Source organism: Sebastes umbrosus, chromosome 2 (assembly GCF_015220745.1).
Source record: "Sebastes umbrosus isolate fSebUmb1 chromosome 2, fSebUmb1.pri, whole genome shotgun sequence".
NCBI classification, from domain to species: Eukaryota; Metazoa; Chordata; class Actinopteri; order Perciformes; family Sebastidae; genus Sebastes; species Sebastes umbrosus.
In genome coordinates this window covers 22,676,462-22,697,867 of record NC_051270.1, presented here as the reverse complement: position 1 = coordinate 22,697,867, position 21,406 = coordinate 22,676,462, and the positions used below count along the sequence as shown (strand labels likewise).

The window sequence follows — 21,406 nt, the reverse complement described above, 5'->3', positions numbered from 1 at the left end:
ACTGCCTCTGAACGCAACTCGGCCCTCTTTTCCCCCAAGATGCACCTGTCCAACTGAACAGTCTGAGAAAAGCCATTTTGTTGTTGCTAGCTAGCTGCTGTTGGTAAAGAAAGACACCCAATAACAGCTCTGTTACATATTAACGCTCACCATGTCGCCTCTACGTGTTTATCTGCTACCGCACAGTGCAATAACTGAGCTCGTTAACATCTGTAAGTAGTCACAGACTGGCATGGAGTAGACTAAACCAGCTAAAGTGTTGTTGTGGAGAGAAGACGAGGTAGTTAAAGTGTAGCTGCAGTCTCAGATAACACACTGTTAGCTAGCTCTCTGTTTACTGAGCTTTCTGCTTCATTAACACAACGTTACTCAGCGTTTTGTTGTGTAAATGTGTGTTAAATACACTGCCTGTGCCTTCCAGCAGCTGGTTCAACAGAGAGTCTGTGTAGCTGATGAGTAAATACTAATAAACAGTAGATATTAACAGTAAAACTCAGCAATAACAACTTGAAGCATACACACAGCGTTAAGCCACAGCGCTAATCTGATAATGGCAGAGGACACCCGACAGGACAAGAGAGCCAGCTTCTCCAACATAACGGAGCAGCTCAACACCAACGGGATGGCCAGGACCTCGGCTGTGGCCTCCAGCAAGAGTGGAGCTTCAAAGAAACTAGTCATCAAGAATTTCAAAGGTACTGTGTGTGTCACTGATTGTTTTCATTATATCCAAAACAGCATGGTTACATGATCTGATATCATGCTGTTAGAAAAGTTGTCTGTCTCTTTAGTTGTGTACAATTTGTTGACCTAACTGGTGTGATTAGTCACGCACATGTTAGTGTTTGTAATCACACATGTTCATTACATAGCACAGTGATTTAGCTATTTTTTTGCTTGATGCATTGATTTTATTGGTTTTAAAAGCCTCTAATCAGATAATTGCACATATTGAGTGTAGAAGTAGCCTACTTTATTTTTTATACTTTATTTTTTCCCTTTTTTTCATGTTGTTTTCATATGTGCAATTTACAGTTCGTAATTACAATAGTTTATAAACCAATTTTTAAGTAGATGAGCTTATAGACGAACTCATTAAGTACACTAGAGAAAACAACTTAAATATTCAAAATTTAAATAAAATTAAGAAAATAAATAATAATAATAATAATAATAATAATAATAATAATATTAATAATAATAATAATAATGATAAAAAGAAAGAATAGAGTTAGAAAAAAACCCACACATAACAAAAAACAACAATAATACAAAAATACGAGAGTAATAATAAATTAAATCAACAAATAAGTTAATAGAAAATAAAAAAAGGGGGGAGCGCAAATATATAGTAATATCATTTACATGGGCACACACATGCATCCTCCTTAACGTCAGCCTACTTCAGGTCTTAGGTTAATAAAAACTAATGTAATTTATAACAGTGTAAATATTGATACATATCGTCATCTATAAAGTACAACTTTATTTAGAATTTCCCACTTTATATTTATTATTTTTATTTAAAAAAAACAACTAGATAATCTTTTATTTAAATGTCTGGAAGAGCTCAATAGTAAAATTATCAAATTATATTTTTGTTGCTTTTTGTTTGTTTGTTTGTTTATTAAGATCCCCATTGGCTTTTGCATAGCAGCAGCTATTCGTCCTGGGGCCCACATAGTTTACATGGTGACAATACAAAAATACACATTCACACTACTCATCATACACTAACATAACACATCGTAATACACGTCAACTGTAAATAAAACAATAACGACTGACACAGTTTAAATAACAAAAACACAAAGAAAATAGAGCGTCTCCGACTGAATCTATCATGATCTAACAGAAAAATATCCTCATTTAACATGGAATGCCCATAATACCCTTACAAACCCAAGAATACTTATTAATTACTAAAGTTTCTTCTTAAGTAATGCTCTTTTAGTGTTTTTTTAAATAGTTGATATAAATATAACTGATTGTGTTAAATGAGCATATGATATTGTCTCATATTGATCGTGGGCCCCTGAATCAAATCGAAATCGTATCGTGGCAGAATTTGTGATATTAGCAAATATCGTATGGTTGTCCAAAGAATCAATATAATATTGTATCGTGATGAAACTTGTGATTTTCACACCTACTTTTAGAAAGACTTTTGCTCATTGTGACTGATTTACCTCTGAATAATAACACACATGAGTGTGTATTATAAATCCCAAACATTCCCAATATGTTAAGTGTCCTACTTCAGGTCTTAGGTTAATAAAGACTAATATCATTTATAACAGTGTATGTGTGCTGACACGATTAATCAATAGGTGATTATTATTTTTTCATTCCTTTTATTCACTTCACAAATTCATAAAACAAACATATATTGGTTACAGTATTGAGTGCAAAAAGTTTTTTTTACTATACCTGTTTTAAATGTTATGAATTAATAACTGTTCATCAAGTTAATCACTTGACAACTTGTGATAGGCTTCCATTATCTTTCACATTTTATAGAGTGGATGTTTATGTAAAAGATAAAAAAAAATATATAGTTTATCAGGCAATGAAAATGATTGATTCCACTGCAGAGCTACAATGGTTATAACATACAGTAACCTTTCATATAGGCAGCTAAGCAGCCAGGCATGTGCTGATATGCATCACATACTAATAAATCATATTTTATAGGTTACAGAGACAAAAAAAAAGTGTTTTTTAATGAAAAAATGTACAGCTGTAAGCGTTCTCTACATATGTGCAAACTTCTTCAGAATAATAACTGTCCAACTTATTTACTATTTAAAGAAACCAGAGTTGGAATAACTCAGTGAAAAGTCTCGAAATAAAGCTCTATAACCAAAATTTACTTTCTTACTTGTGAGTCCAAAGTGTGTGGTGCTGGAGGTGGTGTACTCCTTAGTTAATTGTTGGTTATCGCAATAATGACCATGAAAACTAATATTACCATGTATCCATTTGCATTTTTAATCAAGATATATTCAATACTGTCTATTGCAAATGTTTTTGAGGATTTAAGTAAGAAATTACTTCTGGAAACTTATTTTTTTCCACTTTAAACATTTGATAGAGGCATATGAAAAATGGCTCTGGATCATAACCCATCAGTGCTGATGGTTTCCAAACGTGCAACTTATCATGTTCTATCCAAATGCTAATATTGTTTCATTTGGATTAATGAGTTCCTGTTAGCTTGTTTGGCGGTTCTCAATGCCTATAAATTAACATTGTTGCTGTTTGTTTTTTTTGTAACAGACAGGCCAAAATTAGCCGAGAACTATACAGAGGACACGTGGCTGAAGCTACGAGATGCAGTGGGTGCCATTCAGAACAGCACTTCTATCAAGTACAATCTGGAAGAGCTTTATCAGGTTTGCTGATTCTTTTTTTCTCTCATATAATACAGACTTGAAGTTTCCAATGGTTAATTTCAGCTCAGGGTTAAAATAAACTTCTAAAGATAAGAGGTAATCTATCACATCGTAAACAGAATCTCTACTTGTATCTGTTTGTTACTGTGATATCGCTGTACATTGATGTGCATATTGATTTGAAAACTACATTTCCACATAACAAAAGTGGATTTACAAACTTAACTAAAATGAATGGAAACTAGTGGCCAAATCTAAAAACAAGTTATTATAATATACAGTGCTCATAATTTGTAATAAATTACCAAAAACAACTGATTCTTTTAAATCAAGAAATCATATTACAAGTGTTCACTCTGCTGTTTGTCTCTTCTCCTTGTCTCTCTTTCTTGAAGGCGGTAGAAAACCTCTGTTCGTATAAAGTCTCCCCCACACTGTACAAGCAGCTACGGCAGGTCTGTGAAGATCACGTGCAGGCCCAGATCCAACAGTTTAGAGAATATCCTTTTTTTTGTGCATAACCATTAGGGAAGTTATGTGTTGAACCTGTGGAAGCATTTACCGATGTTGGGAAAAAATAGGATGTGTATTTTTGTGTTCTTACCATTTAAATCAAGGTGGCATTGTGAGAGAGAGAGACCTCCTTGACAGTAGGTATCTTACCTTGTAAAACAAACTGTACTTTGCCTGTTCTCAGCCTCAGATCAAGGAGCCCATGATTCATAGTAGGAGAAGACAGTTAGCCAGCCTGAACACTCAGCTGAGGAAGTCTGGGCTCTCCTGTCACACCTCAGGTGTTGTTGCAGTGTTTTCTCACAAGACATCAATATACTGTACAACTAGTTTGGCATTCATCCTTTATATTTCCAAATCCTAAACAATGGGGCTTTAACAAACAGTGGCTGTCACCGGCAGATGATGTAAATATGCTTGACGTATTGTATGATAAAACAACAAGTCACTGATTAACAAAATTGTCTCAAGGTATAAGCAATCCAATCATAAGACCTTTAATTTATTTAAGCATATTTAATGTCCTCTAGTTGCTTAATAGGTGTTTTAGATTTTGTTTTAGGCAGGCTGGACTTAAAATATAGAATTAGTTTTGTTTTTTCCCATAATAAAACCCTTGGCGTATGCTAATTACAGATAAGACTAAAAGCCACCAAGTCTTTTTGAGCAGAGAAGTGAGACCAAGGGGTTCATTCATGCTGCCTAGCCACGAAATGCTGTTAAATACGGTCATTCAAAATTTTGGTTAAAGCTGCAGTGCGTAGAAATCCAGAAAACGCAAAATCCTGCATCCCCTCGAGCTGCTCTCTCCTCTCTCTCCTCTCTCCGCTCTCCCCTCTCTGTCCGAAGCCCCTACCCCCACACGAGAACGGGCATATGCACGCGCTTCATACGTACTCGCTACATCTGAGGAGGCTACCGCAGCGAGCTACACATTACCTTCTAACGACATCAACAGTTTGGACTGTCTTTTTGAAAGTCTGTCTTTCTTTTTTTGGGTTGTTTTGAGGTGTAGGCAGTTGCTGCCAATGCTGGAATAGCAAGCTTTCCAGGTTGTTCCGCCATTGACCGAGGCTTTCACTATCTGCAGAGACCAGACGTGAACGCGCATCTCCTTTTGTGGAACAGCCAATAGGAACGCTCTCTCTGAAATGCCCTGTGATTGGTCAAAGTCTGCCGTCACGGGCAAGATTTTCTAAAGCCTGTAAACAGAGCCATGAGGAGGTGCAGAGGTGTAGTTTTCTCTCAGATCACTTGAATTACAATATGCTGAAAGGTTATTATGGAATTTTTGCCAAATTATGCCAAAATATTGTTGCCTACTGCCACTTTAAGAGACATGAGTGAATGGAAGATTTTTCCTTAACATGGAGCTCACAGAGTCTGTGGACAACCTTTCCTTCCTGAAGCGAATGAATCGCTGCTGGCAGGACCACTGCAGGCAAACGGTAAGTTTGATGTTTGACAGATATTGATATCAATACTGTTCCACTAATAGGAAAGTGTACTTTAAGACTGTTTTTTTCTCTTTACAGATAATGATCCGAAGTATCTTTCTCTTCCTGGATCGTACCTATGTGCTTCAGAACTCCTTACTCCCCTCCATTTGGTAAAGTTACAGTTTATGTAAATTATTCTGTTTATTATGGTGTACTCAGGAGGCTGATTTTATGTATATATGTTGCAGGGACACTGGGTTGGAACTGTTTCGTACCCACATTGTGAGTGACACTGCAGTACAGAAGCGCACAGTAGATGGCATTTTGGAGCAGATAGAACTTGAGCGAAATGGAGAGACAGTAGACCGGAGTCTGATCAGGAGCCTGCTGGGCATGCTGTCAGACCTACAGGTACCTGATCACCTGTTTATTACTAAACTAACCAGTAGAAAATAGACTGAGCATATGTCATTGTTTTTACCTCCCGACTGTTTACCTTTTCTTAAGGTTTACAAAGATTCCTTTGAGGAGAGATTTTTGATTGAGACCAATCGTCTGTATGCAGCAGAGGGACAACGGCTGATGCAGGAGAGAGATGTGAGTGAGACTATTAATGAATCTGTAATTTATTCATCATTAACCTGCCATACAATTAATACCAAGGATGTGCTTCTCATCTGCAAATGCTCTGAATATGTGTGTTGATATGTGTTTCCAGGTACCCGAGTACCTGCACCATGTGGCTCGTCGGTTGGAGGAGGAGAATGATCGTATCATGAGCTACCTCGACCAGAGCACTCAGTAATTTGTTTTTTAAATGTTCAATTATGTTATCATAACATATCACTGAGACAAAAATCAAATCACATATACAAAATAGACACATTTTACATTACTAACACTTTCAATAAAAAATAACACCTCATAAGGTGGGGTGAACCTATTATACAATACCTTTAGGGGCCTCAAAGTATATGTAGTACACTGGTGTATTTACATGTATTTGATTTATAGAAAAATGGTGCATCGTGGTGTCAACTGACTGTTTACATTTCCAGTACAAAGGACTATCTTTACTTCATTTTTTGAAATACATTCACGTTAAGCTCCCTCAACATCTTCCTACATGACCCCAGAGCTTTAGTTATAACCCCAGTTTTTATTAGCTGTCAATAAATCATTGATGAACAACAAGACTTAGAGTGGAGAATTTGCTGTTCAGAAAGGTCAGGAGGTGCGACTGAAGGCATTTTCTTGAATCAAAGGTCATACTTTGATTATGTGTGCAAATTATTCCATCTTTCTGATTCATTTTCTAATTTTTTTTCTCCTCATTATTGTGCAGGAAACCACTTATTAGCTGTGTTGAGAAACAACTTTTAGGAGAACACATGACTGCAATGCTACAAAAAGGTATGTCTGTATGAAAGACTTTTATAAGTCATCTAAATCAGCATGCATGTTTGTGTGTGGCAATATACACTACATTTGTGTAGCTTATTGTGTACAATTTTTGTTGAACTGTGCCAGAGGATTATTGATTCCACTCGAAGGTGATTTTTGAGGCTGTAGTCTGGCATTCTTCATTTGCTTTCCATTACATTGTAAGGTGTCCAACCCTCTCAATAAATCATGCACAATTTCATTTGCTGCTGTAAATCTTAATCAAGCCCATTTACTTTATCTGCTTTGTGACCTGCCATGAAATTGTTGGAATTCAAATTTACTGGAGCAAAGTCTGACTTGTGCAAAAAAAAAACAACAGACAGAAACAGCTGTACACATCCATTATTTTTTCAATTTGTGAATTCAATTTTGTCATAAATGTGAAATTTTTAAAATGCAGTTGAATTTTAATTTTTTAATATGCACATACAATAATAGTGTAATATTTTTGTGCCAGGTCTGGGTACCCTGCTGGATGAGAATCGTACGACTGAGCTGGCCCTCCTCTACCAGCTTTTCAGCAAGGTGAAGGGAGGACTTCCCACACTGCTGCAGTTCTGGAGGGATTACATAAAGGTATACACATAGCTCAACCAACATATACGTAGACGTACAACACAAAGCACTACCATCAATAAAAACATGTTGATTATGTCTGAGAAATGCATATACTCCTTTCTCTGGTCATAGTCCTTCGGTGGAGAGATTGTATGTACTCCAGAGAAAGACAAGGACATGGTGCAAGACCTGCTGGACTTCAAGGACAAGATGGACAACGTGGCACAGAGCTGCTTTGCACGGAGTGAGGGATTCATCAACGCCATGAAGGAGGCCTTTGAGACCTTTATCAACAAGAGGCCCAACAAACCAGCTGAACTTATTGGTGGGTCAGGCAAATAAATGACATGGCAATTGTGACTCAGATACTTACATTTTAATGTGGTTTTCATTAGTTCCAGCATGTGATAACGTCTCTCTTTGTTATTGCGTCCCATTCAGCTAAATATGTGGATTCTAAGTTAAGAGCAGGGAACAAGGAGGCTACAGAGGAAGAGCTGGAGAGAATCCTGGATAAGATAATGATAATCTTCCGTTTCATACACGGTCAGTTACACTTCTGTGTGTGTGTGTGTGTGTGTGTGTATGTTTGCTTTCTCAGTTAAGTAGTGTTACTAACCACTATGAAGCTTGTTACACTCTGATGAGACCTTTTGATCTCTGTTGTCTCCCTCCAGGAAAAGATGTGTTTGAAGCTTTTTATAAGAAGGACTTGGCCAAGCGTCTGCTCGTCGGCAAGAGTGCTTCTGTTGACGCTGAAAAGTCAATGCTCTCCAAGCTCAAACATGGTGAGACCAAAGTCTTATTTCTTGAATTAGCAAGTTGAATGTCATGTGGCTCATGCATATATGATAAATGGCTGCATTTATATACACTAACGCTTTTATCTAAAGCATCTACCCCAGTGTTATAGATGAACAAATGAAGCACTAAAGTAAAAAGTTCAATTAAATCTGAGATAGTCTGTCATGGGTGCACACATGTGCTGTGAGAACAAGTCAGTTGTGATAGTTGTGGTTTTGACTTCCTCCAGAATGCGGAGCGGCATTTACCAGTAAGCTAGAGGGGATGTTCAAGGACATGGAACTGTCCAAAGACATCATGATTCAGTTCAAACAGGTACTTTCAGTCTCTGTGCACATAGACACACTTGTGTAGCCTTAAAATATTGATGCCATGTTTACAGTATGTGTATGCATTCCACTGTGCTGTGTCATTTAATGCATTTTTCATACATAATTGTAAAAGTTATGATATTTCTACTCAGTATATGCAGAACCAGAGCGAGCCAAGCAACATAGAACTTACTGTGAACATCCTCACTATGGGCTACTGGCCTTCATACACACCAATGGAAGTCCACTTGCCCCCAGAGGTAAGCATTTCTACTGATATTCTGTAAATGTGGCATGAGTTATCAACTGATCCTGAACAGACTGTGTTAAGGACAATCTTGGTACAAATTTCATCTCTTTATGTTTTGGTAGATGGTAAAACTCCAGGAGGTGTTCAAGCTGTTCTACCTGGGGAAGCACAGTGGGAGGAAGCTGCAGTGGCAGCCCACACTGGGCCACGCTGTACTAAAGGCAGAGTTTAAAGAGGTAAGGGCCTGGTGCATTCCGACAGGGCACAAAGAAGAGACAAACTGGCTTGAGAAAACATCTGAACTGTACTTAATTTATCCTGCAGGGTAAGAAGGAGCTGCAGGTCTCGCTGTTCCAGACGCTGGTGCTGCTGATGTTTAATGAGGGAGAGGAATTCAGCATGGAGGAGATTCGCACTGCCACTGGCATAGGTTAATATACACGTCTTTAAACATGTAATACAACTATTCTATTGCGAGAGAGGTACCTGATGTATCACATTATCATTCTCTCTCTCTCTCTCTCTCTCTCTCTCTCTCTCTCTCTCTCTCTCTCTCTCTCTCTCTCTCTCTCTCTCTCTCTCTCTCTCTCTCTCTCATCCTGCACAGAGGAGGGAGAGCTCAGGCGTACACTACAGTCCCTGGCCTGCGGAAAAGCCCGCGTACTCAACAAGAACCCTCGAGGTAAAGACGTGGAAGATGGAGACCGTTTCAATTTCAACAACGATTTTAAACACAAACTGTTCCGAATCAAGATCAACCAGATCCAGATGAAGGAAACGGTAAAAACACTGGCACATTTCTTTCTTTCACACTCCTCCTCAACCAGGGTGTACATTGCTGTTTTTAACATATCATTTACATGCGTTTTCCTATGCAAAAAGGATGGTTCTTATCCATTTTTAAAACACATTTTCCTTACAGGTAGAGGAGCAGGTAAGCACCACAGAGCGTGTATTTCAAGACAGGCAGTATCAGATCGATGCAGCTGTGGTGCGTATCATGAAGATGAGGAAGACCCTCAGTCACAACCTACTGGTATCAGAGCTCTACAACCAGCTGAAGTTCCCTGTAAAGGTGATGTATTATTTTGATTTTTCTTCTAACACATACGCGCACACACTCACAGCTCATCAGCATCTGACTCGCTTTACTCTCTACAGCCGGGTGATCTGAAGAAGCGGATCGAGTCGCTCATAGACAGAGACTACATGGAACGTGACAAGGAGACTCCTAACCAGTACCACTATGTTGCCTGAAGGGATACCACTGTTACTGCCATGCTTTCCTCACAGCAGGCGTACAGCTGGCCCCCCAAAACAGCATTACAGCCCTTCAGCCACCCGACTCTCCTCTGGTGCCCATCTTTCCCTCCATCCACGATCCTGGACGCAGCATCCAGATCACACAGAGCTCCAGAGAGACGAGAGAGACTTGGCTGTACTGTTCCCACTCTGCGTTATCTTCAGTGGGATGGGGCTGGAGGAGTGGCCCGGGTTGTTGATGGTTGGTTTATGTGACTTACAAATCTGCTAATGCAAAACTCAACTGAAAATAACTAGCACTTTCCTCTGTTTTTGTTTTGTTTTTTTTTCCTCCCTGGGATTTGGATTTTTTTTCGCCACAACGTCATTCTAAAATCACTTGTTTTCTACTATAGGTTTGTCTTGAGTTTTAAGATTTTTGTTTTGTTTTATTTTTTTCCCCTTGTGAATGGCTGCATAAACTACAGAGTGTTAACCTGATTGGTTGGTTGCTTGATTTGGCAGAGAAACAGCTGTTGAGGACAAGAGACTTGAGGAGGATGAAGTGGGCCAGATGTGTTTGGGTTGGAGGGGAGGGTTCATTGCTTGTAACACAGAAGCTAAATGACATGCAGGCAAGCCACTTGGGTATTTCTTTGGGTATCTTATATGTTTTGACCAAAATGTCCAAATGTCCAATGTCATGTGCTGACGTTTTTTTGTAGATCAGATTGTATTCTATGTAAGAGTGAGAAAAGTGAACCTGAATAAATGGATATTTAATGATTCAATGAATGATTTGTAGATAACCAGCTAGTGGTTGTGTTTTTTTTTTTTATTTAAACATGTCTGGCCTGTTGCCTCTGTGAGCTTGAGCTTCAGCTTGCTATGTAGATCATCATGCGGACAGTATGCAACTCCTCCAGTTTGATCTGATTTCATCAAATGAATTACTGTAGTAGTTACTAGTAGTGGAATAAGGGCAGTTTGGGCCTGTGTGTAACAAGGGGGATTTTTGTCTTGTATGCAGCTATGTGGTGTGCAGTTAAAGTATCAAAACATGGACATTATGTAGATGAGAAAGTCTGTTACACATCACAACACTTTATTTTGTCTTTTTCCTGTTTGTATCACTCAGCCCCAAATTATACAGTAAGGAAGTTGACGGTTCTCTTTCCATATACTTGATTGATCAGGCTATTTTCACTTTTATGTTAATTTGCCATTTAGGATTTTAAAATCTCAAGTTACTGGAAGAAGGAACCGAAAGGGTATTTCTTAATACTTTCACTATCACAGCAGGGAATGTACAACTTCTGTACGATTTAAGAAATGGATCGTAAACAAATGTGTCACAAGAGCTAGTTGTCTGACATTCTAGTCTCATTATAAGACAAGGAAACAGCATGTCTTTTGTGGAAAAAGTGTTGGTTAAACTATGCAGGGGAGAATGTAGCAGGGCCCTGATAAGTCTTGGGCAGCAGCATTAAAGCAGCCCCTGCGTTCCTTCTCGGGTTTTGCACACCCTCGTGAATTGATGGAGGTGTCAGCTGACTTACCCACACACATGCACTTTGCAGCCTGCACAGCTCAGGGTGTGTGTGTAGGACTCTCACATGCTGCATTCCTATATAGCAAGTTGTTCTCCAGATCTTACAGTACATTTGATATGCCATATAGCTGATCTATTAAGTGGCATTTATTTAAATAATGTGTTCAAGTGTACATTCTGATATCCCTTTTTACCAGGCAGCTATATACTATATTGTATACTTGGCAGTGGCGGCTGGTGGAATTTTTTCTTGGTGGGGCTGTGCCACGTCCAATCAATTTCAGCAAACATCCCGGTATGATTTAATGCAAAAAAGGTGAAGGTATCAGAAACACATTACTACTTTGAAGTTAAATAATTAACAATTACTTTATTCTAACAGGAAGAGTAAATTAATGCTTTGAAAAACACAACAGTATAAAATGTACTCAGTGGTGGAATGTAACTAAGTACTTAAATACAATTTTGAGGTACTTCTACTTTACTTGAGTATTTCCATGCTCTGCTACTTTCTACTTCTACTCCACTACATCTCAGAGGGAAATATTAGACATTTTACTGCACTACATTTATCTGAAAACTTTAGTTACTTTACAGATTCAGATTATTAATACAAAATATAATCAACTAATAAATCATGTAATATTATAGATTAAAAAATATAGATAGAAAGTCACACCAAGTATTACTTGGTTTGAATTTGTGTGAAAAGTGTCAGGGAGAGAAGGCAAACCAACCAGCTGAAGCAAATGTATTCCTGCATTTGGTTTAGTGTATTTCCCCTCCCTTATTTAATTTTAATTAATTAGTCTTGACATATGTTACTTGTGTGAGTTCCCTGAAGGAGAATTGTAATATTATTCCTAGAAGTGCACTATTTTTCTCATTAGGTGTCTCTTTACACCCACCTGACATTATGTACAGTTATGTAAGTCTGTCTATAATAAGTCATATTTATCAGCAAGCATTTTCTGATGCATTTACATGGGACAAGAGTATGTTATATATATATATATATACAGTATATACTAATATATAATCTATATATATATAAGTATATATATATATATATATACTAATATATATTATATATACTTATATATATTATATATAATCATTTTTTGTTAATGGAGCAGAGGACAGCTTATTATTTATTAGTACTAATTACAACATATGTCAAGACTAATTAATTAAAATTAAATAAGGGCGGGGAAAAACACTAAACCAAATGCAGGAATACATTTGCTTCAGCTGGTTGGTTTGCCTTCTCTTCCTGACAATTCTCACTCAAATTCACACCAAGTATACAATATAGTATATAGCTGCCTGGTAAAAAAGGGATATCAGAATGTACATTTGAACACATTATTTAAATAAATGCCATGTAATAGATCAGCTATATATATGTATGTTATATATATATATATATATATATATATATGTATGTATATATGTATGTTTATGTATATTTAGTGACCTTTAGTTTTAGTTAATGGAGCAGAGGAGAGTTTATGATGTATTAGTATAGAGCCTTGAATAGAGCTCGTGAGAGAGCAGGGGGCGGTCTCACGTGACTGGGCGGGTGTCTCTCTCTCTCTATGCTCTCAGTTCACATGACGAGACTAGTGATTATTACTCAGTCTGTGAGGCTGTGACCGACATCTAACCGTGTTTACTGAGAGTTTCTACCAGCAGGACGGTGCTTTAGGATTACTAAACAACTCCTGTATCCTCACACAGGAGACAGAGACACGTAAACAACAACAACAACAACAGGAAGAAGAGCAACAACAGTGACGTCTCAGCTTTAGATAACGGTCCGTCACGTCAAGTGTCAGTTCTCTGCGTAGACCTACCTGCCTGCGCCTCCTGCAGCGGCCACTCAACACCTCCTCTCCGGGCTTTATCTCTCTACTACAGGGATAAAAAGAAGGAAACTCTAGCCTTGAAAGGATGAAACTCTCTCACACTATGGCCGTCCTCATCATCGCCTGGTTGGCGGTGTTAGGTGAGTGTTTTAATAACTCAACCACGGCAACCGTCGTCCGGTGGAACCAAACGACGTCACGAAGCCTGACCGTTGGTCCGTTGTTGTGGTAACAGGTTAACGGCTAGCTTAGATGTTTAACGGCTACCTTAGATGTTCAAACAAGTAACTTTAGTCGATTAATCGAAGATGAGATAGACGGAAACAATGTTGAATGATCGATTAATCAGAATCAGAACCGTGTTTATTGCCAGGTGTAAGAGGTATACACTAAGAATTAGCTTTTTTTTGTTGTTGGTGCAAATAAGCAGTATAATAACAAAAGAATAGATAAAAACGTTAGAATAAAATAAGAATACAAAAATTGAAAATTTACCAATTCTACCAATATACAATAAACAATATAAGCTATAAACAAAAATAAACATGATATAAACAATCAAATTGTTGTTCCAGCTTCTCTCAAAATGAGGTCCCTTCCTTGTCTTTATTTAGCGTTTATTATATCAAATTTAATATATGAATAGTTGTGAACTTAAAGGTCCCATATTGTAAAAAGTGAGATTTTCATGTCTTTTATATTATAAAGCAGGTTTAAGTTCTATATAAATACTGTGAAAGTATTAAAACGCTCAATATACAGAGAAATACACACAGCCCGTATTCAGAAATTGTGCGTTTGAAACAAGCCGTTAGGATTTCTTTCCATTTTGTGATGTCACAAATCTACAATATTTAGACCATTTCACAGTTTTTAAACGTAAACATTCTAAATGTGTCCCAGTTTATTTCCTGTTGCAGTGTATGGGAATGACATCAGCCGACAGGATGTACACATGGACCCAAGCTGTTTCCTAGCAACGCAATTTCTTTGCCATTCCGTTGAAATGCGCTAAAACGGAGCGTTTCAGACTGAGGGTAAAACACAGGTATAGTCAGACAGACGGTATGAGAAAAATAATGTGTTTTTTTAACATTAAAGCATGTAAACATGTTCTAGTAGAAACCCAAAATACAAGCATGAACCTGAAAATGAGCATGATATGTCCTCTTTAAGGTCAGACAAAACTAGCGTCTGTCAAAGCTTGGACATTTTTCCTGACATTTTACAGATCAATCGATTAATCGAGAAGATAATCGGCAGGTTAATGTAAATATTCGTTAGTTGCAGCTAAGTGTGTCTAAATGTAGCTATATAACGCTAACGTTAGCTTACGTTATGATGGACCGATCTGACCTTTTCAGTCCCGATAGCGATACCACCTGGGCTTTGGGTCGACTGGTCGATACCGAGTACCGATATGCCTCACTGTGTGGAAGTGACTAGGATCATTCTTTAATGTGTAAAGCAATCAGGCTTGACTTAAACATCGCTTTGTTAAACAAATTCTGACCAATAAATACTATAATAATAATAATAAATCGTACAACAGCAACTCGGGGGGGAAAAAAATCTTCAAAATGAATAGAAATTACAATTCAAGTGTAAACCTTTTTAATGCATTAACATATTGGCCAAAACTTAAACAGGAATAAAAATGACAGTATATAATGTATATAGTATATAAACATAAAAATGTATATATATTGATATCCGATCCAGCTATTTGAATAAGTATCGGCCCGTATCCCTAGTCTAAATGTAGCCACAGTATATAACACTAACGTTAGCTTAACGTTATGTGTGTACTTGAGTATAAGGTAGGCTATTATTAAGGCCAGTTGGCAGGGAAGGAGTCTTGAACCACCAGCATAGGATGTAGACATTTTTTATATTCATTCATGGCTTGACCTGATATATGAATATAATAGGGACCTCCTGGTGTAGGCCAGTAACCAGTGGAAACTTATATGTATATCCCTCCAAGTTTGACCAAAAAGTGGATGTTGGACCCACAGCCCTTCAAAGTTTCACATAGAGTTTCATAAAAAAATCAAAAGGTCATCTATCCTCAGTTAAATTTTGGCCTAATTGTGTTAAAACAGACCAAAGTAACTGGAGAAGTCCCTGGACTTTATTCTATTATAATGTAATACCCAGGTTTTGTTAATGTTGTGGAGCAGCAGATCGGCCTCATTGTTGTGTCATTTGAGTGCTTCACGTGACCGCTATGATGCTTTGTGTTGCACCCAGCCCAGCTAGAGGCCTACTGACAGTGCTAGTTCACAGACACCTAGCTGCTGACACAGGAAAACAGGCCAGTAATGTTGTTGAGTCATTGCAGTATGTTAATACTGGAGCACTGTGGTTAACTTGGTGTTCAGTTTTGTTTTCCACAGACTCTGGTGACCTTAAGAGTTCAAACCTGCCTACACCAGCATTTCCTCACAACACAAGAGGCAGAGTCAGGATACCTTTCTGTTTTGTAATGCTCCCCTTGCCGACTGTCTAACGCTGATATCTGCAGCTCGATACTTTGTACACACAGCAGACCTCACGATCAGATTGCAGTGTTGTGTAAACCGTCTGCTGTGTGTTTACAGGGTGAACAGAGAGGTGGCATCGGGGTCAAGTTTCAGCAAGGCAGCAGAGAAGGGAAAGTGTGATTGACAGAGACTGACACAGGACTGAAGCACAGTGATTTTACCATTTAGGATCAATAAATTATATTAATGGAGAAAGCTCAAGATGAAGGGAAGTCAGAAGAATAGGAAAGAGGGAAGAGCTCGCTGAGTAATAAGTGAGTTATGAAATAAGTACCATTAACATGGCCTACAAGCCACAATGCTATATAAATCTCTCTCTCAGCAATGTCAGCATGTAACCAGCTATATGAGCATCTTTTCAGTTCCACAAATCCTTCTTAGCAGTAAAATATTCATAGTGACAACTGAATTTTGAAACATGCTAGCATTGGTGGCCTGTGTGCAGGATAATTATTTATTTCCCTGATGAGTAGTTTCTATTTTTATTGGTCCCACACAGTTGATAAATCACCAAAATCTGACTGAACATAGTATAGAAATAAAACACAATCTAATAACATACAGTACAGTAAATAAGAATCTGTGCTGTTTTAAAGTTAACCAAAAGCGGTCATACAAAAGCCACAAACTTCTTTGTAGACATTCTGGGAAGTGTGAAGCAAGTGGTGAAACTCCCGTATTACGTTATTGTGTTATAAAAGGGTGTGAGAAAGTTATTTTAAGGAGTAAGTACATGAATGAGTAAGTCCTGAATAGCCACCGTAGCTTCCACACAATATGTTCAAGAATTACAGCCACTATCATACACGCACACTTAGACACGCAACAGTGAGTTGGCAGTTTTCAGCGCATTAAGGTATTAATACCATGCAAGTGTGAAAGTTGCCAGGTTGGTTGAGCTTACAAATATGACTCCATCGCCAGGAGACGAGTAGCAGTAGTTACAAGTAGCTTGAATAAGCTCTACAATTCTGTGGGAAAGAGTCATGGCCAGGGTGTGATGTTGGTCTCTCTCTTTTAGCTGTCTGCAGACCTCTGGTGGTGGCTTGTGTGAACTGCTTTATTGTGTATGTAGGGCATGGCTTCATGAAACACTGGTTATGTTGTAATAATCATCACTGATATCGTTTGTACTCATTCTGTAACCTTTATCAAACCAGGCAAGTCAAATACAAAAGCCAGAAGACCCAGATAATGAATAGATATTGTGACGCTGTTGAAGGATTGACTATTGATGCATTCATAAAATATTTGAGAGCTTTTTGATAAATAATCACCAGTAATATGGATATAATGACTTAGTGGGTAAAGGCAAATAATAGAACAGCTAGAACAGTCTGTTAAGGTCATCAATTAAAATTACATCACATTACTGTAATGTAGCCTTTAAAACCAGGAAAAGACAGCTCATACCATATTACGATATCATGATATCCAAACTTTAAGACGATATCTAGCTTCAAGATATCGATATGTTGTTGATATATTGTTCAGCCCTAATATCAATACAGTAAAGTTAGTTTAATTCATCATCAGGTCACATTGTGCATTAATAAGTTGCGCTAAGCAACATATCATTAATTATTGTTAATCATTGTGGGATAGTATTATGAGATATGACACACAAATCCACACTGAAGTGTAATTACCACGTCATATAGTTGTCCAGAATATGAAAATTAATATTTTTGTAGTAGTGAGTTTGTTTGTTAGATGTTTGTTTTTATTGGAATGTTTTTCGATATTATTTCACTATTGTGCCTCCCTGCTCATTATGTTCTCCTCTACAGGTTGCGTTCAGGCTGTTACTCTTGAGGTGAACGAGGGGAACTCCACCTGCATTAAGGCTGAGCTCTCTGCATCGTTCTCCATCACATACAACACCTCCAGCGCCACAGTATGTACAGTGACAATATTATTTCCATCTCTAAAAGCATCAATATTGATTGTATCTCCTTGTCAACAACGGTCATATCACTTGTCTTTCCTCAGAGAACAGTGCAGTTCTCTCTGCCTGACTCCACCACGGTCGATGCAGGCACAAGCTCATGTGGAACAAACGGCAGCTCACCGGGGCTGGTGGCGGTGTTTGGATCCGGCCACGCGCTGGGGCTGAGCTTTTCAACCAATGGGAGCCTGTACAGTGTCGATAACCTGACGCTGCAGTACAACCTCAGCGACACTACCATCTTCCCGGAGGCTAACAGCTCAGGTGAGAACAAACACCACAACAAACTCAGACTCAGTGCAGATTCAGTTTGTTTCATCTAGCCTGTGATGCTTGTATAGAAAATAACATTCACACCAGATCTTAATATACAGTATGAAGTAAGAAAATGTAAAATATTTCATTATAGCATTTAAATTTAACTGTATGGTGTAAAGCGTACATTAATAAGTTGTAGCATGATAGGAGCACAAAAATGTTTGTAATGTCGAATTTACAGTATGACTGAGTAGATGCTAGTAATTATACAATAAACAACACTTATAAGTAATTTGTTGTATGTTTTTATTTGTCCTAGCTGTGGTCACTGTGGTGTCGGCTTCGGTTGGGATCTGGGCGCCGATCAACACCACCTACCGCTGCGTGAGCCCCTCTACTTTTGCAGTTGGTGGAGCAACTGCCACTTTCTCTGATATGAGGCTGGAGGCGTACATGCCAGGAAATGACCTGAGTCCAACAGGTACGATTCTGTTTTGTTTCTAGGTTGTTTGACCTGCTTCTTTATGGTTGATCACTTATTTACTTATCATTTCTTTTGTCACAGAAAGCATATGTATGGCAGATCAGGCCAGCACTACAGCTCCACCTACCACTGCCAGTGCTGCAACAACCACAGCTCCAGCACCACCCCCTCCAGCACCAACTCCTCCAGGAACACCTGAGCGAGGCACCTACTCTGTAAACAATAGCAACGGCACTGTGTGTCTCCTGGCCCAAATGGGACTGCAGCTCAACGTCTCCTATTTCTCTCTATCTCGGAATAAGGTAAAAGATAGCTTCTCAAACAAGGACAACTCACAAATCGCTAAATATGTTCAGTCTATTCTGCGTAACAAACTTCTATTAAACCAAATGTATCTTTGTCTACTTTGCCAGACTGTCCAAGAATTAGTCAACTTGACTCCCAATCTGACAAGTTCATCAGGATCATGTGAAGCCAGCAGTGCTTCCTTGGTTTTGACACAGGAGCGAAGCACCACTCTCAGCTTCACCTTCACTCTGGTAAGATCATCCTTCATCTTTTTTGAATTTAGCTACATGATCAGTTTGATTTTGTTTTTATGCGTGGATGCAAGTGTTTAATCAAACCCATCTCCTCCCGTCCACAGAACTCCACGAGCAACAAGTACCACCTGAGTGGGATAACTCTGCTTGCTAATTGGTCTGATGCCACTGGTATGTCATTTTATCACAAGCAACATACTGTTCGTCCCGGCTCTGATTTGCTTAATTCAACTATTACTGATGCATCTCTCTCCACAGCTCCCTTCTCAGCCAGTAACACCAGTCTGGACTACCTGCGGAGTACGCTGGGCCGCTCCTACATGTGCAACGCAGAGCAAACTCTGGCTGTGGTACCAACCTTCTCTCTCAACACATTCAGACTGCAGGTCCAACCCTTTGAAGTCACTACCAGCCAGTTTGCTACAGGTACAAATGCTTTCTTTTATCATCCCTGCTGTTGTCCACTTTTTATCCCAAGTTTTCTTCATTTTTTGTCCTCAGACCTTAATGTTGATGATGTTGTTTGTTAGGAGTAGGTAGCACTCTGCAGTTTTAGTCTGATGACACTTAATTGCCATTTCACAGAAGCTGCAGTCAAATACTGCAGTTAGTTAGATAGTTTTCATGTTGGTTGAAGAAATACGCAGATTTAAAGGAATAGTTTGACCTTTTGGGAAATATTCTCTCTTGGAGAGTTAAATGAAAAGATTGATATCTATGAAAATATAAGAAATAGTTAAAGAATGTAACCCCTTAAAACCACAACTTTTTTCCACTTGTTTGAGTGCAGATTAAATCAACAAAATACATTGTGTTGAGGGAGCTTTTAAGGTGCTGGTAGGCGTATTTGTTAACTTTGGAGGAGCTACTACACATAAATGACATATTTCTAGATCCAAAATTCTGCAATATAATGTTAACTTCTCATCTTTTCTTTCCAGCGGAGGAGTGTCAGATAGACCAAGACCAGATGCTCATCCCCATCATTGTTGGAGCAGCTCTTGCCGGCCTGGTGCTGATCGTCCTCATTGCATATCTAATAGGCAGGAAGAGGAGCCATGCTGGATACCAGACCATCTGAATGGTCCCTCCTTTATTTCACTTAAACCCGACAGACTGAGCGGTGGGGAGATGAACCCAAGTGTGTGAGCGAGCATGAGTGAATGGAAGCAATTGTTACTCTGTGGTGAGTGCATGTTTTTGCATATCCTATGTGACCTCTGGATATTTTTATTTTCCTTTCACTTTCTCTGTGAGATAATGATGAGAAGCCAAAGACCTGCTAGCTTTAGATGGCGTGCATCTTGATGAAACCCGAGAGGACCGAGTCTTCATACAATCACGGATGGAGGCAGTTTGAATTTGCTGTAGCAAGTTCACCGTCAGCTGTTGTTCCATTAAGTTCTAGGAATTGGTTGAATTTGCTTGAACTGCTGTTTTTAGCTATGTAATTATTTATAAAATCTCATTTAATATGCAATTAAAAAGGCAGAGGGAGACTCAAATGAACTGTAGGACAAATAATTTTTTTTAAGTTCCAATGGCTTGTGTGTGCAAGTAAAATCATTTCAAGTTGGGTGGAGTTTTTTTTTTTTTAACTTAACAAGCTAAAGATAATCCTACTCTAAGAAAAGGGAAAGCCTTGAGTGTCTTTTCCAATCATATGCCTCCACAGTGGAGACTGCCCCAATAGTGCACTAAGGCACAGTTTAATTCAGTAAATTAAATCCAGTCCGGTAATTGTGATTATAAAAAGGCGGAGAGCTGCTTAAACTGTGTGTCGTGGTCCAGCTGTACACACAGAGTGCGACTGCATTACTAAAATGTATATAACATCACAAGTGAACTGGTGGATGGATTATGTTTCCATTCTTGTTTTCCCCGACTCTCTCCTTAAAGAAATGTTAATATGAATCGTAGTGATTTGATCTTTTATTTTTTTATAGAAAATGGTTTGATCTCGTTTTCTATTATGCATCTTACTGAAAGTTAATAAAAATCTTCAAAGTTCAGCACTGATTTTTGAGGGGTGGTGGGGGTATTCAATGCAACAGTACCTTTATGATTTAACTTCATTTGTGTGAAATAAATATGTCTGTTTGCTCTGAGCTGTTTATCCAAGTGTACATTACATAGAATACTCAGAGCTGGGATCAACGCCAAGGTTATTTTTGACCCGTGCAACAAAATGTGATATCAGTACTATGACGTTAAAGTTTAAAGGGCCACAAAACCGAAACACAGAACAAA

General features: G+C 38.4%; 2 protein-coding genes and 1 long non-coding RNA gene across 4 annotated transcripts; 2 read left to right on the top strand and 1 right to left on the bottom strand.

Moving 5' to 3' along the window:
* Positions 1 to 53: 53 nt before the first annotated feature.
* Positions 54 to 10,753, top strand: cul4a (cullin 4A). Of its 2 annotated transcripts, XM_037754725.1 has the most exons (21): positions 59 to 212; positions 558 to 695; positions 3,280 to 3,395; positions 3,791 to 3,894; positions 5,287 to 5,356; positions 5,444 to 5,517; positions 5,596 to 5,758; positions 5,855 to 5,944; positions 6,066 to 6,148; positions 6,693 to 6,760; positions 7,251 to 7,369; positions 7,484 to 7,676; positions 7,793 to 7,897; positions 8,029 to 8,139; positions 8,385 to 8,470; positions 8,619 to 8,726; positions 8,839 to 8,952; positions 9,041 to 9,146; positions 9,324 to 9,496; positions 9,639 to 9,791; positions 9,878 to 10,753. In XM_037754725.1, the coding sequence occupies exons 2-21, from the start codon at positions 623 to 625 to the stop codon at positions 9,971 to 9,973; spliced, it is 2,205 nt and encodes a 734-aa protein (XP_037610653.1). In that variant the 5' UTR covers positions 59 to 212; positions 558 to 622; the 3' UTR covers positions 9,974 to 10,753. The 2 variants fall into 2 exon arrangements, with proteins under 2 accessions (XP_037610644.1, XP_037610653.1); XM_037754716.1 differs by having other exon boundaries at positions 54 to 695.
* LOC119479328 lies at positions 7,175 to 13,503 on the bottom strand. Its single transcript, XR_005204662.1, has 2 exons — positions 13,367 to 13,503; positions 7,175 to 7,350 (listed from the first exon to the last, which is right to left on the bottom strand). It is a non-coding gene; the product is annotated as an uncharacterized LOC119479328 (long non-coding RNA).
* lamp1a (lysosomal associated membrane protein 1a) lies at positions 13,107 to 21,168 on the top strand. The gene is made up of 9 exons (XM_037754735.1): positions 13,107 to 13,518; positions 17,715 to 17,821; positions 17,917 to 18,136; positions 18,450 to 18,611; positions 18,696 to 18,916; positions 19,028 to 19,153; positions 19,261 to 19,327; positions 19,415 to 19,582; positions 20,098 to 21,168. The coding sequence occupies exons 1-9, from the start codon at positions 13,464 to 13,466 to the stop codon at positions 20,235 to 20,237; spliced, it is 1,266 nt and encodes a 421-aa protein (XP_037610663.1). The 5' UTR covers positions 13,107 to 13,463; the 3' UTR covers positions 20,238 to 21,168.
* Positions 21,169 to 21,406: the final 238 nt, after the last annotated feature.